Here is a 25758-nt window from a genome sequence, read left to right on the forward strand (position 1 = left end):
AAAAATTTATATGACAAACAACGTTTGCCGGGTCAGCTAATAATATATATAAATCCAGTGTCCTGGTGTTTGTTTCCAGTGAACTCCTAAACTAACGAACGGATTTTAATGGGGATTACTTCATGGAGTGCAGTTTAGTCCAACTTGAGCGATAGTATATTATTTTTATTTCCAATATTTGTTTTGTACGGACATATTTTCTATGAGAGAATCTATTGACGCACGGTTTGACAGTTCCGCTGTGAAACAATTTCATTATAACAACAGGGAGCATATTTCACGAAATAATTCTTGATGTTATGAAATATTATTGACAAATTGATAACAATCAGTATTATATTTATTATTTACAGAAAAACGTCTGTCTGGTCAGTTAGTAAACTTAAATTTTAAGATATAGTGAACGCCTTGTGTTTTGCTCGTAAAACTTAAAATCTCCAGACCAAATTACAAGCAACCTGTATATTACAATATTATATACTTACCCCCTTATTCATAATAGTCTGCTAACTCAAAGCATTGCTAATTCTCACTCTGTCTTCTTCTAATGACCTAAGTCAGAATGAGAAAAAACACTCCTTAGCGGTTGTTTAAAGTTAGCGGACCATTATGACTAAGGGGGTCAATTCTTGTATGAAATGAATTACATTTATTAATATTAATTTCATTTATGAATAAACAGCTATACACATAGAAATTTAATAAACTTAACTTAAGAATAGAAATTCGTACGCTTGTAACGGCTTTTGGTTTGCTTCAAAAAGCTGGTCTGATATTAATGAAACTTGGACGACGACCATTGACTTAGGTACAATAAAGAACTCGACTCCTAACAACGGTCAAAAATTGTTCGAAGCAGAACTCTGCCTACGCGTCTAGTTGGCAGAGTTTTCGTTCATAGACTTTGAACATTAATGCCACGAAATAAGGTGGAGGGGAGGCTCCTTTGCACGGGATGCCGGCTAGATTATGGGTACCACAACGTCGCCTATTTCCGCCGTGAAGCAGTAACGTGTAAGCATTACTGTGTTTCGGTCTGAGCTAGGTAGCTAGTGAAATTACTGGGCAAATTAGACAACATCTTATGTCTCAAGGTGACGATTTTATCCCTTATTATCATATAAAAAAAAATATCTAAGTTAATGTCAACGTCGCTCGGAGATTTTTTGACGACCTTTTACGACGACTAGACGACTGGGAGTCGGGTTCTTTAAAGTAAGTCAATGACGACGACTCATAAAAACATTAGCAGTAGAACTTACAAGTATGTGTTAAAGAACATTGAAGCAGAACTAGCGAAATCTCTAAGAAAAAAGTCGATTGTATGAAACGTGCAGTCATTGACAGATTGTACAAATGATTTGAGTTTTCTTTAGTGTTAATTCCGCCAATATTTGTCTTTAAACAATTCGACTTGTTTCGCCTCTACACGAGGCATCCTCAGGACGTGTTGTCTCGCCATAATATGGCACGAGACATTGTGTCGAGGAGAGATTGTCGTGTCGAATTGTAAAAGACAAATATTGGCGGAATTAACACTAAAGAAAACTCAAATCATTTGTATAATTATGGATTTCCGCAAAGTAACGCCTACTTCAATAAATTCTATTGACAGATGACCGCTATAATCTTATAAAAAACGGAGACAGGCGAAATCCACTACGTTTGAAGCAACTGTTCGCTTTCAAACTTAACCGGATTATAATTCGCCGCCAATCGCCTTATTGTAATTTCAAACTTATCTCAAATATCATTGCACGTTTCATACAAAATTATTTTCTTGTGGTCTTTGTTCTTTCAACGAAACGTTGTGGTCTGAATAAAGATGTTGTGACAATAATTGAGAAAGGTATGCTGAGATGGTTTGGACATGTCGAGAGAATGAATGAAGAACGATTGACGAAGAAAGTGTATAAGGCCAGTGTGAATGAAAGTGTTGGAAGGGGTAGACCTAGGCGGTCGTTTCAAGATCAAATCAGGGACGTCTTGACAAAAGGCCAGGTCAAGAGTACCCTAAACTGAAGAGCATGTATGAAAGGAATAATGAAAGTCGACGAAGCGAAACAAGTATGTAAGGATCGTAGCAAGTGGAAAGAAGTGGTCTCTGCCTACCCCTACGGGAAAGAGGCGTCATTGTATGTATGTATGTATGTATGTTGTTCTTTAAGCGCAATACCGCTGCACCTAATAGAGTATATGCATACAATTTAATTAATAACAGTCAAATATTGTTTTAGAAAATTTATTAGTGTAGTATATTAAAAAATATATATAAATCTTATTTAATTTATATGCATACACCCTGTAGCTTTTACTAAGTGATGGAATTAAATGAGCTTGTGCATATTTTTGGTTGAGTTTGTCTCGTTTTTATTTAATGGATAATAATTTAACATCCTGTATATTCGATGGTCCCGAGTTCATACATCCTGTATATTCGATGGTCCCGAGTTCATGTTAATTTGTATGATGAATTGATACGTAAGAATTTGAATTCAATTATTAAGAAATTAGTGGTAAAGAGTGGAAGACAGTAGATTTGTTTATAATAAATTTGAGTTTTTTTTTTCGAAAATAACGGACAAGACGAGCATGACGTTCAGCTGATGGTAATTGATACGCCATGCCCACTACAATTCAGTACCGATCAGAATTCATGAAACACCCAAAAATTCTGAGCGGCACTGCAATTGCGCTCGTCACCTTGAGACATAAGATGTTGAGTCTCATTTGCCCAGAAAATTACTAGCTACGGCGCCTTTCAGACCGGAACACAATAATGTTTACACATTACTGCTTCACGGCAGAAATAGTTATATATCGCATTGTGTGAGTAGTATTGCCGATACGCGCATCTCGCTCACACATAGATGCTCGCTGCCCGCGGTGCATTATACCATTACTTGTGAGTTGTGTAGTTAGTAATTATATTTATATAAGTATAATCTTTTTATACAAGCTTTCTCATTCTTTGGAATATTTATCCTGTCCCATTTGAGTACATTATTGTTCTATTTGTAGAGTAATTTAAATATTTTAAAATTACAAAAAGATAACCGATTCCATCAGTTACCATTATTTCATTTGGAGAAGAAAAATGATAAGCAATGTTTGAAAAAAATCCACGAAAATCATTGACATAAATCGTGCAATTCACAATTCTACTAATAAATCACTTTCAATATTTAAGTATAAGAGTTGTGTCTATAATTTCATGCAGAATCTTGCGAAAGTTTAATATGGAATAATTCTATTATTTTCCAGTATAAAAAAACTCATTACATATTATTTATGATTTCTATCTATTCTACACAGACCGACATTTTGGTAATTAAAAATTATTAGTATATAAATTTGTGCTGTCTTACAGACTTTAATTCATTCAAGACAAACAGTAATATTTTTCTATAAAGCGCATCTATGATTTACAGCATCGAAGGCATTGATTGTTTGACATTTGTATATCCACGGACGAGTAAAAAAAGAAGGACTCCACGCCGTGATATTAGCAAGTGAAGCACCGTTATGCTAGTGTGTGTGCGGTTACGGGGGATACTAGTTACACAATTTATTCTCCCTTAAATAATCATATATGGCCAAAATACTTGTATAGTATCGTTTTTACACTTTTTCACAACGCACGACGGCATTTTTAAAATATTTTATTGAGACCCACACTGATCTGTCACAGACGATGACAATTCTCATAATGGCCTGTAGTAGTGTAAGTGTGTGCGTGGGGCTATGTATTTACATGTTAATCGGCTTGTTTTAGTGCTACACTGTTATGTAAGGTGACACGGAGTCTATCTTTTTACTAGTCCGTGTGTATATCTATAGATTTATACAACGGTAAACCGATATAAAAATACATAATCCTTTTATAAAGGCGTCCTATACGTAAAATATGTTCTCTCGTAAAAAGTTTTAATATATTAGAAATATTTTGTGAAAACAAATGTGTATTGAACTGAATTGTAGTACATTAATTGAGTGTCTTTCGGATTTGGCACCGCTTATGGTCTAAGAGCCCGTGGACCCCAGACCTACGTTATTTTATAAAAGCTGAAAGCTTGTCAGCGCATGCTCCCAACACAGGTAAGAATGATGGACCATTATGGAGTTTGGGTTGCATCAAATAATTTTTAAGCGATTTTTCGGTAGCTTTTATACTATGACGTAAGTAAAATTATAATTTCATGAACATTAAGGGTGTCTGGCAAGGGGTTGTCACGATGTTAAGTGTCTGGCAATGAATAACGTGGTTATTAATAGTATTCTGAAGGTAATACCGAAAAATCGCACTTTATTATTCGATGTATTTAGATCGGTATTTTACACACCTTTAGTACCGTTTAAAAATAAGCCAATGCAACCCAAACTTCATAATGGTCCATCGTTCTTACCTGTGTTGGGAGCATGCGCTGACAAACTTTCAGCTATTATAAAATAACGTAGGTCTGCGGTCCACGGGCTCTTGCGCTATTAGTACCACATTTATAGGTAAAATAAATTAATACCTATGGTCTGCCTGCAGTTCATTATATACAACCCATACAAGACAGCCAAACAGAAGTCGTGGTAATGGAATTCCAATTAGTTGCAGTTTAGGTATGATACCCTAACGGCTATATTACACCGAGACACCATGGCAGAGCAACCAGTCACCGCTACCATCAAACTGTACGCAGCTATAGAGAGTTAATCACCTGGTGTCCGTTTGGTCGTGAGACCAGCTCGGGCGCGAGCACACAATGTTACTGGTCGCGTCGCCACTAATTACTATAGCGCTGAATGGTGTCTCACTCACTCGGCTGTCAGTCTGACCGCCAGTGACGCTCCCACCGTGCAGTTTGGTTGTTGTGGTTTATTTTTTATTTTTTTTTATTATTGCATTCCATGGATAATATCTAAAAAGGTTTATTATCGAAATTCAAAGTAGACCAATCAATTTAGGATAATTGGATGTAATTCCAGAAAAACGTTCCAAACCACAATCATGTCGAAATTGAGAAAAGAACACAAAACTGGTCAAGTGATTCATATTAACGGATTGATAAAAAATGGCAGCCATCATGACTTAGTAGCCCAACCCACATGTATGGAATACACTTATATTTATTTATACTTTAAACACGAATTCCTTAAAATGTGATGTTTGTGGCTTGGTACTTCTTTCAGGAACTATGTCCAATTCCATTTCATATTCCGAATTAAAATAAAACTTTCCTCCTTTTTTCTCCTAAGCTTTCCTTTCCTACTTACATAAAGTAGTAGTGCTATATCAAGGTACATTTTGATATCGTCTCAGTGTGGGTGGCTCTGGCGTCTGTATTTTGTCTAGTATGGTAGCTTACGGACACCACTGTAGCGCGACTGGTTGCGCTGCCATGGCATCCCGGTGAAATGTATCCCTAAGAAGAAATTCAATTTGGAATGTACTTCAACATAAAAAAAAATATAGCAGCTAGGCGGTTTTCTAATTTTACCAAAACCTTATCAACTTTAATGTTTTACTTTTCCCTTGAATTTTTGCGTCAAATCCCAAGAACACGATATGTCGTTCTAATTTTGAACAATTTCTGTCGTATGATTTTGACACACTTATACACAAATTATTTACAACTCGAGGCACAGATGATACTATTGATGCAAGACAACAACATATTTATAGAATATACGTAATTAAACATACATATATATACATGACTCGGATGCAAACATTCCATATGCATCATATAAGGCCGGGTTCGCACTACGCCGGACCGGTTGATCTGCCGGACACCGGACACCGTGTTCACATTATATCGAATCCCACAAGAATTGTGGTGGTATCTTAATAGAAGGCAAAATCAAAGAAAACATTGGGTACATCCTATTTTACGTGAAAGATTTTCAGTTGGAACATTTGAAACATTAATGGGTGAACTTAGAAGTGATGAATCAAAGTTTTAGGGGCGAGCAAGGGACAGATACAAACACAAGGCACAAATTCATTCACATTACTCCGGTCCAGTGGTTCCGGCACTTCGTATTGACAAGACGCTCGGTAAAAATGCCTTGGGATTATTTTATTGAGCAGAGCTTCCACTGTGTTAAATTGTTTCTCGGCCATTTCTAGACCGATTAAAAAAAATATTGAACTCATAGAAAGCTTTCGATATTTTCTAGGTTATTGACGAGACAGAATTATGAATTTCGCCTTGATTCAATTATTATAATTAAAAATAAAAATGATTTACAAATTATTAAAAATTAGCACGCGCTATTTATATTTATTAAAAAATTGAGCCGATTGATCAAATCACAATAGGTTTTAATTGTAACACTGCTATCCTTTGATCATTATTGATTATCGAATGTTCATGATTTACAAGCATCAGTTTTTGTACACAGACTTAGTTTACCTCGCTTTGCTCAAATATACGCCGCAGCGAAGCGGTACGACGAGCGAATGCGGCATCCTTGTATGAATTGTACAGCTACTAGCCCTTCCGGCAGTTTTACCGGTCCGGCGTAGTGGGGACCCGGCCTAAATGTTTGCGCCAATCGGGATTCGAAACCGGGACCTCTAGTTCAATGGCTAGTGTCACTAGCCACTGAGCTATATGGGCCGTCTTTGGTATTGTATTGTATAGAATCTCTTACGACCTTACAAATAGACATTTTGTTTATGATTGATTTATTCGGACGTATAATTTGCAAGGCTGCTTGAAATTCGAAAAACTTCAGAATTATCATTGAATTGACAGTGTTGTCAGCGATATACGGCCTTTTTCAATAACCTATCTATCCTAAGATTAACTTACTAGAGGTAGACAAATCTATCCTTTTACGCTTGCTTAAATTTCAATAACCTATCGACATAAAGTATTGGACTACAACTATATTGGACATAACTATGGATAGATAAGATCTTACACAAATAAAATTTGAAAAACAAAATTTTACAAACGATGCGTGACTCGAACCCACGACCTCTGGCGTTCCGTGCCAGTGGTCCAACGTTCCTGTAGATGAAGCCACAGCCTGAGAGTTGAACAAAGCATACAAAATTTTATGACGATACGTCACTCGAACGGTTAGCTCAGTTGGTTAGAGCACTGGCACGGAACGCCAGAGGGTTCGAGTACCGCATCGTTCATAAAAATTATGTTTTTCAAATTTTATTTGTGTATAAATTCCTAGAAGTGCGGGTTATCACTTTAAAACCATAACAAATTGTTCAGATAAGATCTTGTCATTAAACGGTGACAGCAATGTATCCGTAACAAGAGATACGTTATTGAAAACGGCCGTTAGTCAACATCTTGCATATTCTTGGTTTATTCTCAGGTATAACTTTATACCCATGGAAGAAAATTTATTGAATTAGGCGTTACTTTGCGGAAATCCATAATTATACAAATGATTTAAGTTTTCTTTAGTGTTAATTCCGCTAATATTTGTTTTCAAAACAATTTCGACACGTGTTTCGCCTGTGAGACTCACACAACACAGTCCCGTGCCAGATTTTGGCGAGACAACACGTCCTGGGGATGCCTCGTGTAGAGGCGAAACACGTGTCGAAATTGTTTTAAAAACAAATATTAGCGGAATTAACACTAAAGAAAACTTAAATCATTTGTATACCCATGGAAGAGTAAAAAGGAGGACTCCGCGCCGCGATATTAGCAAGTGAAGCACTTTTATGCTAGTGTGCAGTTACGGGGGATAGCAGTAACACACGTTTTTTTCCCTTATGGCCCCAATTACTTTAAACTTTTTTTTTTTTATGGAATAGGACAAACGAGCTTACGGGTCACCTGTTGTTAAGTGATCACCGCTGCCCACACTCTCTTGCAACACCGGAGGAATCACAGGAGCGTTGCCGGCCTTAAACTCCGATTTCTTTAATTCTGCTAGACTGTTTTACACTTTTTCACAACGCACCACGGCATTATTAAAATATTTTAATGGGACCAAACTGATCTGTCACGCACGATGGCAAATGTCACAATGGCGGCCGATCGGATTGTATTGGTGAAAGTGTGTGTGTGTTAACCGGCTTGTTTTGGTGCTTCACTGTTTTGTAAGGTGACACGGAGTCCTTCCTTTTTTAACTCGTCCGTGTTTATACCAAGTTTATTTGTAAGGCCGTAGGTGTGTTAACAAGAGCATGTTTTACGTATAAGCATCATAAATAACGGACATAACTACACAAAACTTAACAATCGGGTTACATTAATTAATATCTGATAAGTGTATGTACATCTTGATGTAATAAAATAACAATAGTTTATATATTTGTACAATTAAACTGGCTCCTTTTTGATTTTCAAGTCCAAAACGCCATCTGAAATCGAAAATGGTAAAATAAATAGATGTCACTATAGCCTACCAGTGGGAGGCTCCTTCGCATAGGATGCCGGCTAGATTATGGGTACTACAACGGCGCCTATTTCTGCCATCAAGCAGTAATGTGCAAACATTACTGTATTTCGGTCTGAAGGGCGCCGTTGCTAGTGAAATTACTGGGCAAATGAGACTTAACATCTTATGTCTCAAGGTGACGAGCGCAATTGTAGTGCCGCTCAGATTTTTTGGGTTTTCGAGGATCCTGATCCGCACTGCATTGTTATGGATAGGACGTATCAATTACCATCTGAGATGAACGTCCTGCTCGTCTCGTCCCTTATTTTCATAAAAAAACTTAGTCTAAGGTGAAAGGAAAAGTATAGATATAGTATATAAATATATTGTAATGGGTAGGGCGTATCAATTACCATCAGCTGAACGACCTGCTCGTCTCATCCCTTATTTTCATTAAAAGAAAATAGAGTATAACACATACGGTGAGCAAAATGTCAGAGATATACAAATTAAATTTGAAAACAAATTTTATGAACGATGCGGGACTCTAACCCGCGACCTCTCGCGTTCCGTGCGAGCTCTCTATCCAACTGAGCCAATCGTTCGAGTGACGTATCGTTTATAAATCTTGTATGCTTTGTTCAACTCTCAGGCACAACAGTGAACTGTTATGTTAGGTGACACGGCCTCCATCTTTTTGTACTCGTCCGTGGGTGATGCTAATAAAAACCATGTAAAAAGTCATACCATCATCTGGCTCTGTGAAGACATAAGTAATCCGTCTCGGGCTCGACTGCTTCCGGCCGTGGCTCCGTTTCTTCACAGACAGATTCAACACCTCACTATCACACTCAGTCTTTAAGAACACAGTCTTGGCACAAACACGTTTATCGTACATATGGTTCACAGATTCTTCCACGAGCTTCTCCACGCGGCACTCGAAGAGTTCACTCTTGATACGGTCCATGTTAGCTTGAACGCAGGGGGGCGGCGATTCGATGATGCGGTCTGGTTCTATATCGGGTACTTCGGTACGGTCTGAACGCTGACTGAGAATCTGTAAATAAAAAAAAAAGTGTGTGTGTACTTGTATATATGCGTGCAAGAAGTTATAATTCCTCGTGCTATTCTATGTTTGTAGAAAGAACAATATTGTAAAAATCTTGCAACGATGTCGTGGACAATAAATTATTAAATAACGAATACTTGAACTTTGCCTATCCTAATAAAAGACGAAGAAACCAAAAAACGAATGTCGCAAACGTCAGAAAATTTTAGGAACCAACTTCACCCTATTACATTGTGTGATCATTTATAAGGCGCCTAAAGAAGCATAACTTCAAAAATTACAAATATTTCATTTTTGTTAATATTATTTTATGCATATAAATAAAAATTACGACATGACAATCTGTCTCAGAGAAATAAGCCACTATTAGGCTTAGTGTATGCTGGGACGCAGGTGACGTGGCACAGTACAGATTTAGCAGTACAGGGCAGGCGAGGCAGACATAGACCACGACTTTTGCGTTGTCTAGTATAAGGAATACGCGCGTTCGAGACAAAGAGTAAAATGGGTTCATAGAATTAGGATGAGGTCAGCCAGATATGCTTTTACAGTACGGGGACACCTTTTTTTTATGGAATAGGAGGACAACCGCGCGTACGGGTCACCTGGTGTTAAGTGATCACTCTCATATTCTCTTGCAACACCAGAGGAATCACAGTAGCGGCCTTAAAGGAAGTTGTACGCGTTTTTTTTGAAGGTATCCATGTCGTATCGTCCCGGATCTTTGTAGTACGTGGAAGAAAGCTGCTTGAAAACCGCACTGTGGACGACCGCCACACATCCAGGTGGTGGGGATGATATCCTAACTTGTGGCGTGTCGTGCGAAGGTGGAATTCGGCGGCAGTAATCAGGTTAAACAGCTCTTCGGAACACTCCCCGTGATAAATGCGGTAGAAGACGCACAATGAAGCGACGTCTCTACGCAACGTCAAGTGATCCAGCCGTTCACAGAGCACTGGGTCCCTGACAATATGCGTTGCACGCGGTCAAAGGGATCGAGCTGATACTAGGGTGCGCCAGACCAGAGATGACAGCAATACTCCACACGCGGTAAAAAGCACGCATCGCTCAGAAATCTGTGCCGGCGTTACAATGAGGCGCAGAGCAGTACATACATATATTACAAATTCTGTTCTGCCCTGCTGCGTGGACCTGCGTCGTCTTCGTTTCTGCAGACGCCTTAAGGCCAACTTCGAGGCTGTTTTTTGTATGAGATATCATATTTTTTCCAGAAATGCATATATAACAATGTTGTAGGCTTCCTTGAAACCTCCAGGGGCAACTAAGCTATTTTTTTTATGGAATAGGAGGACAAACGAGCGTACGGGTCACCTGGTGTTAAGTGATCACCGCCGCCGACAATCTTTTACAACACCAGAGGAATCACAAGAGCGTTGCCGCCCTTTAAGGAAGGTGTACGCGCTTTAACTATTGTAACTAACTGATTGCAATGAACTATTGTACTCAATGACGTTCTATGTAGATATGGAGATGTTATTCGCAGTTTGAAAGCGGAACGGCAAAATTGTGCTTAAAGACAATGTAAGCACACTTTTCTCCTCAGTCGTGTGTCAATCGCCAAGTTTAAATGTGCTATAAAAAAGATGGTGTGACTTATCACCGGTAAGTTTATTGTATTTATATTTTTTTATGAAAATAAGGGACGAGACGAGCAGGACGTTCAGCTGATGGTAATTGATACGCCCTGCCCAATACAATGCAGTGCCACTCAGGATTCCTGAAAAAACCAAAAATTCTGAGCGGCACTAGAATTGCGCTCGTCATCTTGAGACATAAGAAGGTACGTCTCATTTGCCCAGTAATTTCACGAGCTACGGCGCCCTTCAGGCCAAAACACAGTAATGTTTACACATTACTGTTTCACAGCGGAAATAGACGCCGTTGTGGTACCCATTATCTAGCCGGCATCCTGTGCAAAGGAGCCTCCCACTGGTATACAAGATGGGCTGGCAAAAACACGTAAAAAGCCTCCGACTGTACAGACGTTGATCAGAAAATAGTCAATAGACAAACGCAAAACTTACAGCAACCCTCTTTTTCGTCAGAGTTTAAAAAAATACTTAACTGCTACTCCACTGATGTCACTGTCCAAATCGGGTTCTAAATTCAAAATACACAGCTTAAACTGAAAAAATGTTCACATTGCTGCATATTCACCAATAATATTTTAGACAACTGGAGTAAACGCAGCAATGTATAGACATAGCAGTTAAAGATTATTATGGTGTCATTTGTGGCATGTGCCGTATTTCAGCTTTGATATTGTATGATATGAATTATCTATAGGCCGTTCCCAATATACTATCTACAGATAGAGATAAATTACTACCTTCTACTGTCAATAATTAGCTGTCAATAATCTGAAGCTGTCTCAATATACCCGATAAATCATTCTCATCGCGTTATATTAGGACGCGTGAATTGCAATTTCCATACAAACTTTATAAACGTCACCCCATTGCCAGACAAGGCCGGCTTGCGCGGATAAGGTGAGTTACCTTCGATAAGTTTATTGGGACAGACAAGACAACGATAGTTACGATTTTTATACAAATTATTTGAGTTTTGTTTAGTGTTAATTCCGCCAATATTTGTCTTTAAACAATTCGACACGTGTTTCGCCTCGACACGAGGCATCCTCAGGACGTGTTGTCTCGCCAAAATCTGGCACGAGACTGAATCACGACAGACGATTAGACGTCCTGAGGATGCCTCGTGTAGAGGCGAAACACGTGTCGAATTGTTTAAAGACAAATATTGGCGGAATTAACACTAAAGAAAACTCAAATCATTTGTATAATTATGGATTTCCGCAAAGTAACGCCTACTTCAATAAATTTTCTACGATTTTTATCTCAAGTAAGAGATAGACTGAATATTGGGAACGGCCGTATATGTCTAAAACTTCATTGATTATACTCACGTTAATAATATGTGTTCTGAGCGTGACGCATTTAGTTCGTAATGTACTCCTCGTGGCTAGCAGCATGCGTCGGTTCGCCAGTGCATCATCACGACAGGCCCTCACCGCTCGCAGCTCCCGCGTCAGCCGCCGAAGGTTCTCCATGTTTCTGCGGCGGCTGTTCTGCGACGCCAACTGAAATCAAGTTGCATCGACTTTAGTCGACATTTTGTGACCATTCCACATCCGAATGGTAACGGTTAAAGAAAGGAGAGGTTGGCTTTAGTATCCCGGAGCATGAATGTTAAAAATATTGTAGTTGATAGAGGTTTAGTCCACGATTATAATTTTTTTCTTTATTTATTTAGAGGATTTTATATGTATGTACATGTCAGCACCATCATATTGACAACCTGTATAGCCGAGTGGTTAGCGATCCTACCTACTAAGCTAGAGGTCCGAGTTCGAATCCCGGTAGGTGCAAGCATTTATATGATGAATATGGATGTTTGTTTCCGAGTCATGGATGTTTAAATGTATTTATGTATGTTTATATGAATTTAAGTATATTGTATTTAATATATCATTGTCTTGTAACCCATAACACAGGCTATATTATATGCTTAACTTGGGGCAAGATAATTTGTGTAAAAAGTGTCTGTCAATATTATAATCTAAGTACATTAACACTAAAACAAAAGAATAACAAAAATTTTAACTTAATAAACTAAAAAAAAGTTAATAAAAGGAAAAGCAAGTTATACAGTCTTCAACAAATAAGACTTATGGATTCAAACAGACTTATGGCATCATTAGATACAGGACGGGCAAGTATATTTACAAGCATGCCCGTATCAAATATGTTCGAACCCATAAGTCCTACAATTTCGTCTCTAGAAGACATAAATCGGACACATTCATTTAATAAGTGTTCAACATCCTCAATTATTACACGTGAATCACATAGAGGTGACTCCGCAATTTTCACGATTATAATGATACCACTCTTATTACAAGGTAATGCACCGATTTTAAGCAAAAAACAAAAAAAATCTCTGATCTGTCACAGACGATGGCAAATCACATAATGGCGGCCGATCGGCTTGTATTAGTGTAAGTGTGTGCGTGGGGCTATGTATTTACTCGTTTACCGGCTTGTTTTGGTGCTTCACTGTTATGTAAGGTGACACGGAGTCCTTCTTTTTTTACTCGTCCGTAAGTATTACAGGGTCAGCTAGTAATAATATAGTCATCTTAGTATCGCGTATGGGAAAATACCTCGAGTGAAAACAACTTAATCTCATCTTCTGCGATAACGGATCATATATCCTGGCAAACCACAGAGGTTTCTTATAACGTCCGTACGTTGTCCTAATTGGCAAGAATTCGGGCGAAGATTTTTAACAATTTTTTCGTTATAAGTTAAGTTAATTTTAAACGGGATGATTGTAATGCTAATTTCAATTAATAATAATTAACATATAAATTCAGTTATTATTAATTTGTATGAATATACGAAACTCGTCTAAATTAAATAGAATTCTATATTTATTCATCTGGTTTTGGGGAGATAAATGTAATATATATAAAATACGTGACACGTTGTTTGTCCGCGATGGACTCCTAAACTAATGAATGGATTTTAATGGGGATTACTTCATGGAGTGCAGCTTGGTCCAACTTGAGAGATAGGATAGTTTTAATTTCGATTTGGGACCCATAATTATTTTTATTTTCAATATTTGTTTTGTATGGACATATTTTCTATGAGAAAATTTATTGACGCACGGTTTGACAGTTCTGCCGTGAAACAATTTCATTATAACAACATTTTACGAAATAATTCTTGATGTTATGAAATATTATTGACAATTCATAAAAACAGTATTTTATTTATTATGTACAGAACAACGTCTGTCGAGTCAGCTAGTTAAATATAATAATTGTATTAAAAATAAGTCTCACCGTGACCAAATTGATGGTGGATTTTTTTTAAATATCAAATTAAAATAATTTTGTTAAAGCATACATTGCCCAATAACTCGCCTTAAACGAGTAAGTAGTAGGCATAACAACATACTGTTTATTACTGAAAAATAAGGAAAAGCCTGAATTACATGGAGACTTAGTGATTTTTTGAATAGGAGGAGGAATAGGAGGACAAACGAGCGTACGGGTCACCTGGTGTTAAGTGATCACCGCCGCCCACATTCTCTTGCAACACCAGAGGAATCACAAGAGCGTTGCCGGCCTTTTGGTGGTGTACGCGCTTTTTTTGAAGGTACCCATGTCGTATCGTCCCGGAAACACCGCACAAGGAAGCTCATTCCACAGCTTCGTAGTACGAGGAAGAAAGCTCCTTGAAAACCGCACTGTGGAGGACCACCACACATCCATATGGTGGGGATGATATCCTAACTTGTGGCGTGTCGTGCGAAGGAATACGGTGAATAACTGAAAGCTAAGCTAAATTTTTTAAAGTGCATTTTATGGATACAATCATTCTAAGTCTAATGATAGAAGACTTGTTTTATATTTTTGAGGTATACGTGGGCAAAATTTTCTTCCGAAACGCGTGGTTGTATTATGGTAATAACGTAGTGTGTATAAAATTTCTTTTTTATACGCTTTATATTAGCTTCACCTGTATGTTTGTATGTTTGTAACCGACTTCTTAAGGCGCGATTTTGACCCACTTTAAACGGCTAGATTTCGTTCAAACTTTGTAGATTTATCGAGGACAGGTGACATTACACTAATTTGACTAAAAAATGAAAAATAAATAATAGTTAAAAAAACTCTATATAAAATTCAACTAAAAAATAGAAAATAAATTTAAATTGAAAATAGTGTAATAAAAAATATTTTACTGTAAAAAAAAAGCGTGGGGTGCTTTTTAAGAAATTATTTAAAGTGATATCCGGTATTGGAATTCAGTTCCTGAACCGGAACAATTAACACGATTATCCAAATTGTATGATTTGTCTTTAATCAATTCGACACGTTTTTCGCCTCTACACGAGGCATCCTCAGGAGATGTTGACTTGCCAAATTCTGGCAGGAGACTCGTGTCGAATTGATATCAGACAAAACTTAGCGTAAATTACACTGGTTTATATATTTTTTTTAATGAACACGATCACTTCCCAAGAGAGATGCCGAGTGTGGAATACAAAGTAAAAATTAAATATTTAATTTAGTTATAACGGACTCATCGAACTACCTGTCTTTTTTAGTTTAGTGCATCAATTTACATTCATTAAAAATTAATATAATATTATCGTCCGATAATATGAGAACAGTAGCCATATAGGACAGCGGGTAATGTTTCATTTAGAATTTATATTACGTGGACAAGCACAGCACACGGGTTTCTGTCGGTTTTAAATAGATTGCATATTCCGTTTGCCAATTATATTCTCAATGATATATCCAACACTGCCATAGCTTTGTTTCCAAGCCAATATGATATGTACACACACACACACACACAAACACACGCTTTCTTATCCTGGGGGTAGGTTTTTTTTAAATTAAAATTAGGGACGAGACGAGCAGGACGTTCAGCTGATGGTAATTGATACGCCCTACCCATCACAATGCAGTGCCGCTGAGGATTCTAGAGAAACCCAAAAATTCTGAGCGGCACTACAATTAGGCTCGTAACCTTGAGACATAAGATGTTAAGTCTCATTTGCCTAGTAATTCATTCTTTTTTCATACATGCTCGGCGGTTCCGGGTGCTTCGGACCTCCATTTGTTTAAAGGTCCCCAATTAGGTGGACGAATGTCCTACGAGGTCTCCCGCGACCGACTTGCCTTATATATTTGATAAGGCATTCTTGCTTCTCTCCTCCTACTTTATATCAGTAGGAGGCTCCATTGCACAGGATGCCTAGTAAAAGGTTAAATTATGGGTACCATAACGGCGCCTATTTCTGCCGTGAAACAGTAATGTGTAAACATTACTGTGTATCGGTCTGAAGGGCGCCGTAGCTAGTGAAATTACTACGCAAATGAGTCTTAACTAGGGCTTCCAATCCCGCGGCCGAAATTAAATCTCGGTATTTGCGGGACTACGAATTTTCAATACCGCGGGATCTCGGTATTTACGGGCATATTAAATTCTCATAAATGTACAGACAATGAACAGTCATAATATTTATTTGTTTAATATTTTTCATTTATGTAAGCATAATCAAAATTGTCTAGAGTCTGGGCGCAGTCAGTTGTCTAAGTGTGACACAGTCCGAGAGACTAAAGCTGCTGTCAAAGTAAAAATGTAAATTGTGTATGCTTTTTATACTTTAAATAAAAGATTTATTAAACAATATGTTATGTTTTTAAAGTAATAACCCTCACTTCTAGGGTTAATACACAAATAAAATTTTATGAACGATGCGGGATTCGAACCCACGACCTCCGGCGTTCCGTGCCAGTGCTCTAACCAACTGCGCTAACCGTTCGAGTACCGCCTCGTTATAAAATTCTGTTTGCTTTGTTCAACTCTCAGGTTGTGGCTTCATCTACAGGATCCACTTTACAGTTGATAACCTGCTCAACCCCAATATTTGCATATTAGGAAATTGACTTAAGATGTCGCTCTTGTAAATCTAAACAATTTGTTATGATTTTAAAGTGATAACCCTCACTTCTAGGATTAATACACAAATGAATTTTGAAAAAACAAATTGTTTAGATTTACAAGAGCGACATCTCAAGTAAATTTCCAAATATGCAAATATCAGGTTTGAGCAGGTTATCAACTGTAAAGTAGATCCTGTAGATGAAGCCACAACCTGAGAGTTGAACAAAGCATACAAGATTTTATGACGATACGTCACTCGAACGGTTAGCTCAGTTGGTTAGAGCACTGGCATGGAACGCCAGAGGTTGTGGATTCGAGTCCCTCATCATTCATAAAATTTTGTTTTTAAAATTTTATTTGTGTAAACGATTTATTATTATTACCTAAGATCCCTATAACTCACATAGATAAATCTATCTTAAGGACACTGAGATCTGGAGTTCTTGACCTCTACCACTCACCCTATTCTTTATCCGCCTCCGGAGCCCCTTGAGGAAGACGAGATCATCATCCCTCAGGTTCAAAGACTGAACTCTCTCCGAGTACTTGCACGTTGGTAGTCCTGCTACGTCTTCTACAGTCATAGGGATGCCTCGGGCTGGAAAATATAATGATAGGAATATGTTATCCCGGTCAACCAATTTGAAATACTTAAAACTGTTCTGTATCTATTTTTTTGTCCATATTCTATACATATAAATAAAATTGGAGTGTCTGTTTGTAATACAGAAATAACCGTTTTTTACTACACGTTTTTTTAAATTTTTGTCTGTCTCTCTGTTTGTTCCGGCTAATATCTGAAATGGCTGGAACGATTATGATGGAAATTTCTTGGCAGGTAGCTGATGTAGTAAGGAGTAACTTAAAAATCTTTTATTTTTGAAAAATAAAGTAATGTTGGAATGTCCAAGATACGGTCTAACTCTAATAATAATTTATTTGGCAAAACAACGTTTGCCGGGTCAGCTAGTATGAAATATAAAACAGTGTTTTATTAACCTGTTGATTATTTTCCGAATGGTGGACTGTTCACTTTTCTGGTTGATGTGTTATAGTTGGGAATTGGTGTTAGTTGTGGTGTCTGATCCTGCTACCAGGAAGTCTGCTTCATGTTTTTATTTTTTTGGAGTTTACTCCTTAAGAATCGATTTTCATATAAGGCGCCCGGTATGAGAGTGTATGAGAACGGTATAAAAATATGAAGAGTAAAACCTACTACATCAAATGGCATAGTAACGTTTTTGGTGCGAATCATTTCTCGCGCACCTTTCAATTTCTTGTATTTTGAAGCTTTATTATATTATTGAAATCGATTTCCTATTATACTGTTATAAAGTTGAGTGAAAATTCTATAAATTATGGAAGCAAGTGGTGTAAATAATAGTGCCGGAAAATCTGATAAGCACGTGCGTACTAAGTAGGTTACAATTCATACATTAATATGAAGTTATTGTATATATAAACATGTGTGCTTTAATATGGAGAGTATATATAGCGCATTTCACGCCAAATAGACAATTTTTAACCTAACCTATCATTTTATTTTTTTAACATCTATAATTTTTTTAAAGTTATTATGATATATTTTCTATTAACTATTTTTGTAGTTTTAGTTATGATAGTTAATGATTCGATCTACTAAAATGTAAAATATTTGATATATAATATTTCGCCCTATACTCGTAAAAAATGTAAATAAAATAAAAATATATATATTCTTTAAGAATTTTCCTTAATACGTTATACGCTTTCATCAGCTTCTGCTGTATGTCTGCTTGTAACCAACTCGATTGGACTTGATTTTGTTTAGTAACTGTTCAAAGACAATCGTTCTTGAGGACTAAACTCCAGTCGTGCGTCGGAGCTGACACATACACTTTTTTTTATTAGTTATTATATTATTTTTATATAATCTAATATATAAAATTCTCATGTCGCGGTGTTTGTAGTTAAAATCCTTCGAAACGGCTTGACCGATTCTCATGAAATTTTGAGTGCATATTGGGTAGGTCTGAGAATCGGACAACATCTATTTTTCATCCCCCTAAATGTTAAGGGTGGTCCACACGATTTATTTTTTTATGTTTTTGACATAATTTTTTAAATTTGTTTGATTATGAGTCAACATTAAAAAATACATACAGCTTAAAATTTTCACCAATCTACGATCAACAGTTAATTTTGTATCGCGATTTTAATATCAGATAGTAGCTAATAAAAGGCTCACATAATGCCTTAATTTATTTACGGTATGTATGGATTGATGCAATAGTTAAGAATAGCATAGAGGAAATCATTTCATTATACTACTTAGAATTGTATTAGGGAAGTTCTACTATTTAAGCTGTAAAGTACCTAATAGCACGCTGAAATGTTTATATAAGTCCCTAGTGGAGTCTATTACAGACTATGCCCTTGAATGATATGGTTAAACTTTTAAAACAAATACAGATAAATTACAGTCATTCCTAAAACTACTTGTTGATAATTTAAATGTATAAATATAATAAGAAACTCTTCAAAATTTGTAAAATACTTCCAGTAGCCACATCATGGCATTCGGAGCATAGTCTATCGCTGGTAAGTCACAACCAAAACACAAGGATAATATCCACGGGCGAATATTATGTACCTTGGGTCAGTAATTATTATGGTGATAGAACTATTAAAAATCGTCATCCCTATTTACTTAACAGCATGCCCGAGGACATTAGAAACGAGCCTAACAAAATTAAATTTAAAAATATGTTAAAAAATTATCTATTGGAAACACGGACTAGTAAAAAAAGAAGGAATCCGCACCGTGTTATTAGCAAGTGAAGCACCGTTATGCTAGTGTGTGTGCGGTTACGGGGTATACCAGTTACACAATTTTTACTCCCTTAAATAATCATATATCTACAGATACACTTTTTCACAACACACAACGGCATTTTTAAAATATTTTATTGCGACGCAAACTGATATGTCACAGACGATGGCAAATCTCATAATGGCGGCCGCTCGGCTTGTATTAGTATAAGTGTATGCGTAGGGCTATGTATTTACACATTTACCGGCTTGTTTTGGTGCCTCACTCTTATGTAAGGTGACATGGAGTCCTTATTTTTTTACTCGTCCGTGATTGGAAAGTATTTGTTGCTAAAATGTTGATTTCTCGTTACATAATAACCTATAGTTATTAAATTATATAGTGACACTGTATGATCCCCCAGTCAAACCGTCTAGACGGCTTTGGAGGACAATGTATATTTATCAAAATGTATATTATATTCTTATTAAATAAATAAATAATAAAAAAAATTGTTGTGTCTGTTTATAGACCACCCTGTGCTAACTTTTGAGAAAGTTATGGATGATGTATTATTCAAAACCACAAAATCAAATAAAAAACTGCTTGCATGTGTAGACTTTAACATATATAAATATTTAAGAAAATAGTACTTTAAGTATTAAATTATTAAATCTATTTAAATCATCCAATTTACCCACAAGAATAACTTAAACTAGTGCTCATGTATTGATAATATTTTTACAAATGTGTGGGCTACTAAAAAACATAATTAGTAAATTAGATTCAGACCACTATGGTCAGTTAATTCAGTTTGAATCTTTAAGGCCCAATATAACTAAACAGAAAATAACTTTTGTGCCAGTCACATCAGACCACAAAGTAATAGTGAGGGAAACCCATTTTAAAGGCTTTAAATTTTTACATAATACATTAAATCGTAATGAAATATATAATTTATTCTTTAATAAGATCTATAATTTAATAAATTCTATATACACTCCTAAGTCTGTCCTCAAAACTGATGCAATAGTTTTTAGCGAGTGGGCTACAGTTGAATTACACAAAAACAGGCAAAAATTGTAAGATATGGATGTAGTGATGAATTCAAAAGATATATGTTATATTTTTTTAAAGTGATAACTCTCACTTCAACGACTAATACACAAATAAAAATCCCGTATCGTTCATAAAATGTTGTTTTTCAAATTTTAATTGTGTTCAAAAGATATATTCAATGGTTCTCTAAAAAAATTTTATAAACAACTATTACCAAGTCATGGTATATACGAGATAAAATAATCAATAGTCATAATACAAACGACTTGGAAAATAATAAATGAAGAAGCCGGAAGTGTGACCCATAAAGTATCTGAGTTAAATTTAGACATTGATAACAGATCTGTAACGTCGGATTGCGAAGTTGCAACAATTGTCTATACATTCTTTACATATATATGTACCTGTTTCCACTACAAAATTGGTTGAACTCATCACCAGACTCCGCTCTTTTACTATTGAAAGATAATATTTTTTAATGTAATAAGATCTTTAAATTTGATCATGTTTCTGGCTCTGATGTTATAAAAGCTTTTAAATCTATTAAAAATAAGGCGACAAATGATCTTTGGGGCATATCAGTTAAAATTGTGAAGTCTTTATTGATATTATTGCGTCAGATTTAGCTATAATATTTAACAATTGCATAGAATATGGTGAATTTCCTGACCTAATGAAACATAGTATTTCCACTGTTTAAATCAGGTTGTACCAGTCACCTTACTAATTATAAACCAATAATCTGTACTACCCGCATTTAGTAAAATTTTTGAAATGTTAATTTTAAATCAATTGCTTTGTCATTTTTTCCATAATAATTTATTGCACTCCAAACAGTCTGGTTTCCAGGGTCGCTCAACTACTGATGCTGGTGTTGACTTGATACATAATATATTTGAAACCTGGGAAGAGTCTTGTGATGCGCTTGGCATCTTGTGACTTATCCAAGGTGTTCGATTGCGTTGGAACACGAAACATTAGTCAGAAAACTTCACCATTGCGGTATTAGAAATGGGACAAGCATGGGACTAAAGGTACGGACAGACGTGCTCATTACTAGCACGATAGCATGCTTTTATTGAGCATGTGCTCATTAGTAGCACGTGTGTACTGTAATGAGCATACTTATTTAGAGCGGGCTTAAAAATCAAGCGACGTTTGATTTTCGAGCATGCTACCTGAGGCGCGGGTTGAAGGGGGCGTGCCCCGAGCGCGTCTGAACAGGTTTGCTTATTAGCATGCTATTATCGATTTGATCTCGATCCGCGGCGGGCGACTATGATTATTTTATTGAGTTCTGTATGGATATCACTGTCACTATATCTTTGTACATCCATTTTGTCCAAGAGCCTGGTGCCAAATAGCAGCACGTCTGTCCGGTACGTTTGCTTTGAGCATGCTTATTTATGAGTATGCTTAAGCAAGCATGCTTATTGCTGGCAAATGTGAACAGTTGCATGAGCATGCTCACTTTAAGCATACTTAAAAGCACGCTTTTTTTGAGCACGTCTATCCGTACCTTTAATGACATTAGATTTAAATTGTAAACTACAAAAGGAAGATGTCAATGGAAAGCGGTCCTCTGGGTCAATAGTTAAACTAATGTTGTAGATTGGTTTGAAGCTAATAACTTATTACTTAATGGTAATAAATCGAAGTGCATTAAATTTACTTTACCTAATGTTAAACATGCAAAAATATGAGAAAACTAGAAGTATGCCAAAACACCATGCAGGGGAGCCTATTGGACTTAAAATTAAAGGACAGAGAAAGACTAACGGATATAAGAGAAAAAACAAAGGTGATGCTCATAACAAAAATTATCAAATAAATTAAGTGGAAATGGACGGGTCATATGATCAGTGGCCCAAACAAATGGTCACATTGGTACCTGAGAGATGCTAAAAGAAAGAGAGGCAGACAGATACTAAGGGGGGAAGATGATATAAAGAAGGTTGCTGGACCAGTTTAGAATAGAGAAGCGTGGGAAAGAGAGCACTGGAAGGTCTTAGAGGAGGCCTATGTCAGTGGACAAGCTAGAAGCTATTGTTAAAAAATAGAGGAAATAGACAATTAACATGTTACTATATCACTAATATCTAGAAATAAAGGCTTTCTTTATCTTTAACGTTAAACAAGTGTCAATTGATATACAGTCTCTAACCAATACATATATGGAAATTTAGTATATATTAATATAAATGGCAATAAATTTCAAAAGTTATATGAAAAACGTAATATTAATACTAGAAACAAAAATAAACTGTTCATGCCCACTTTTAAAGTCATTTATGGGTAATGATCCTATAGCCAGAAATGTTGCTTCATGGTTTTAAAATTAAATGTTATTATATTTTTATTATTGCTAATAAAACGATAGCTAAATACCTTTATTTATTTATTTACGGTGTGTGTGGATTCATGCATCTACTGTACCATGTCCGAATATTATTGTTGATACAGTAATAGTCAGCTATGACTGTACTCAATAATTTTTGTTTTTAGGTATTAATTTACATTTTTTTTGAGTATTTGTATTTTGAGTATTATTGTTGCATCACTTTACATATATTGTAACTGATTTGTGAGTAAGTGATTGTCACAATGAGTCTCTTGCCTCTTCTTCTTCTTATTAAAGCACAACCTCCAACCTCAAAGGCGGTGGATATAAAAAGAAAAGTCATTTCCATGACCTGCATGTATAAAGTGATTTTGATTTTATTACCCTAAAGGATTGAGCTTTTGATTACTGTTTGTAAAAATATAATCTTTGTCAATAGTTTTAAAAATTTTATTTGTGTAGTGATCCTAGATGTGAGGGTTATCACTTTAAAAAACAAACATAACATATTGTTTAAAATATAATATTAATTATATTAATTATAAATAATATTAATCACAAATTTAAGCAGAATTGTCAAATTTTAAATAGAGGGATTTGGTGAGTATTGCATGATTTGTATATATTTTTTTTTGTTGTTTGCTTGAGTTGTCGTAACAGGCTTCATCATGCTCGCTTAAATGTCACTGCTTGTGGCGGCAACATGTGACGGGTCGTCCTCATCCCCAAAATATGGTTGAGGGAGGAGATGGCTGGCTCTTTATGTATTAGATTTTAATTGAAATCATTTGTAAAACTATGAAAATGTAAATCTTGATTTAAAAGAGTGACAATGAGTTTCTTATACTTATTCTTATTACCTCAACCCTTTACAAAGTAGCGGTAGATTCAATAAGAAAAAAATTGTTTTTTTGTAATAATTTGTATTGAAAAGAGCAACCTTAGAGTTTTTTGCTCATTATTCTCTAAGGAAACCTGCCTTGCTAATGAGCTAATCACATATATCGAGTGTAATGTGATTTGCCTATGAAATATAATAATTTTGTTTTAATTATGACTTGAAGCGGTCAATTTGCACCAAATAAAATATTAAAATAAAACAGAAGGAAAATTACTCTAATTTCAAAACTACTCAATTTTTTAAAATGCAAAAAAATGGGTTTATCTGGAAATTTGAGATAGACTCTCATAGAGTTACAAGTAACTTCATGGGCTTAGTGTTACTATAAAATAAATTAATAATATAAAATAAATAATCATCTCAGCACATGCAAAAAATTTTATGAAATTTCATATATTTGATGCTGACAGTTGAGCTTGATAAGTGCAAGACACTAAAGCAACAAAAGAATGCAAACAGTTGCAGTTCTCATTAATTTGAAGTACTGTTTCTTGTATAAATGAACTTAGTTCCTGAAAAACGTCCCAAGCCACAAACATCACATTTGAAGGAATTTGCATTTAAAGTTTAATAAATATTAGTGTATTCCATGCATGTGGGTTGGGCTACTAAGTCATGATGTCATTTAAAGAGTGACAGTAGGGCTGCTCAAATCAAATCCCACATGATTGTGGTTTGGAACTTGTTTCTGGAATTACGTCCAGTTAATGATGTGCTACTTAGACGTGGTGAGATGCTACATTTAGTGTATCAGTATGGACAATAAGATAAACCATTCTAGGTCCAGTAATTAAAACGAGTTTACGCAGTATTTAAAATTATAAAAATAAATTACATACACATTCTATCATTTTAATATTTAATTCTGTTTATCTTATTATAACTTGGTAGATTTTAATCCTTCTATGTCATAGAAGGTCTATAAGAACTAACTGTTTACGTATTCTTGCATGGAAGTATCGGGTGGCATTTAGTTTACAAAACAGTGTTAAATAATTGAAATATTTGCGTCACAGTTCTGAGTTCATTGCATGTACACATAACATAATATTACACTATGAGTATCTACCTATGTACTTGTTGATTCGCAGAAGTTTCAAATTTCATTTAAACTTATTTGAGCGCTTACCATCTAATATCTCCTGATCAAGCTGATAGGATGATGCCTGCTTCGCAATATCATCCATTCTTCATATTTATAAATACGAAGGATACATTTAAATTTAATAAATAAAAACATTAAAACAATTGGTTCACTACACGTACGATAGGTTAGCCATTATTTCTGGATAACTCATAAATAATGTCAAATTACAAATGTCAAAATGCTAGCAAATGTCACTCATTTGTATGCTACCTTTATACTCTATCTACACGGCATTTTCAGTTTATTATTACTCTTATCTATGGTATCCCTGTGGATACTGTTATGGTGCTTTTTTTTATTTCAGACCATGGGCAACTAGTTCAATCAAACAAGTATATTTAACAAACAAGAGAAAAATAAATTTAAACAAGTTGCTTTTTTCAGTTAAACATCCAAATATGGAGGTATATATTTTTCGGGCACTTCCTTAGAATTTGCTAGGCAGTAGCACGTCATGTCTACAAACTAGTACAATAAGAATACTTATTAGTAAAGGAACACACTCCACAAAATAAACAATGAACAGGGATCGTTACTAAACATATACCCTGACAAGTAAAATTGTACCATCTGATCACTAGGCAAAG

General features: G+C 35.8%; 1 protein-coding gene across 1 annotated transcript; it reads right to left on the reverse strand.

Moving 5' to 3' along the window:
- Positions 1-8294: 8294 nt before the first annotated feature.
- LOC126973848 (endoplasmic reticulum membrane sensor NFE2L1-like) lies at positions 8295-25301 on the reverse strand. The gene is made up of 5 exons (XM_050821193.1): positions 25154-25301; positions 17394-17530; positions 12366-12539; positions 9100-9409; positions 8295-8335 (listed from the first exon to the last, which is right to left on the reverse strand). Exons 1-5 carry the CDS (start codon positions 25209-25211, stop codon positions 8295-8297), a joined length of 720 nt encoding a protein of 239 aa, XP_050677150.1. The 5' UTR covers positions 25212-25301.
- Positions 25302-25758: the final 457 nt, after the last annotated feature.

This window comes from Leptidea sinapis, chromosome 2, assembly GCF_905404315.1.
Source record: "Leptidea sinapis chromosome 2, ilLepSina1.1, whole genome shotgun sequence".
Taxonomy (NCBI): Eukaryota; Metazoa; Arthropoda; class Insecta; order Lepidoptera; family Pieridae; genus Leptidea; species Leptidea sinapis.

Coding starts and splice junctions, on each gene's coding strand:
- LOC126973848 (XM_050821193.1), bottom strand. CDS start 25,211: ATGGATGATATTGCGAAGCAGGCATCATCCTATCAGCTTGATCAGGAG. Junction 17,531..25,153: donor TGATCAGGAGATATTAGATG/GTAAGCGCTCAA, acceptor TATATTTTCCAG/CCCGAGGCATCCCTATGACT. Junction 12,540..17,393: donor GGAGGCGGATAAAGAATAGG/GTGAGTGGTAGA, acceptor ACTTGATTTCAG/TTGGCGTCGCAGAACAGCCG.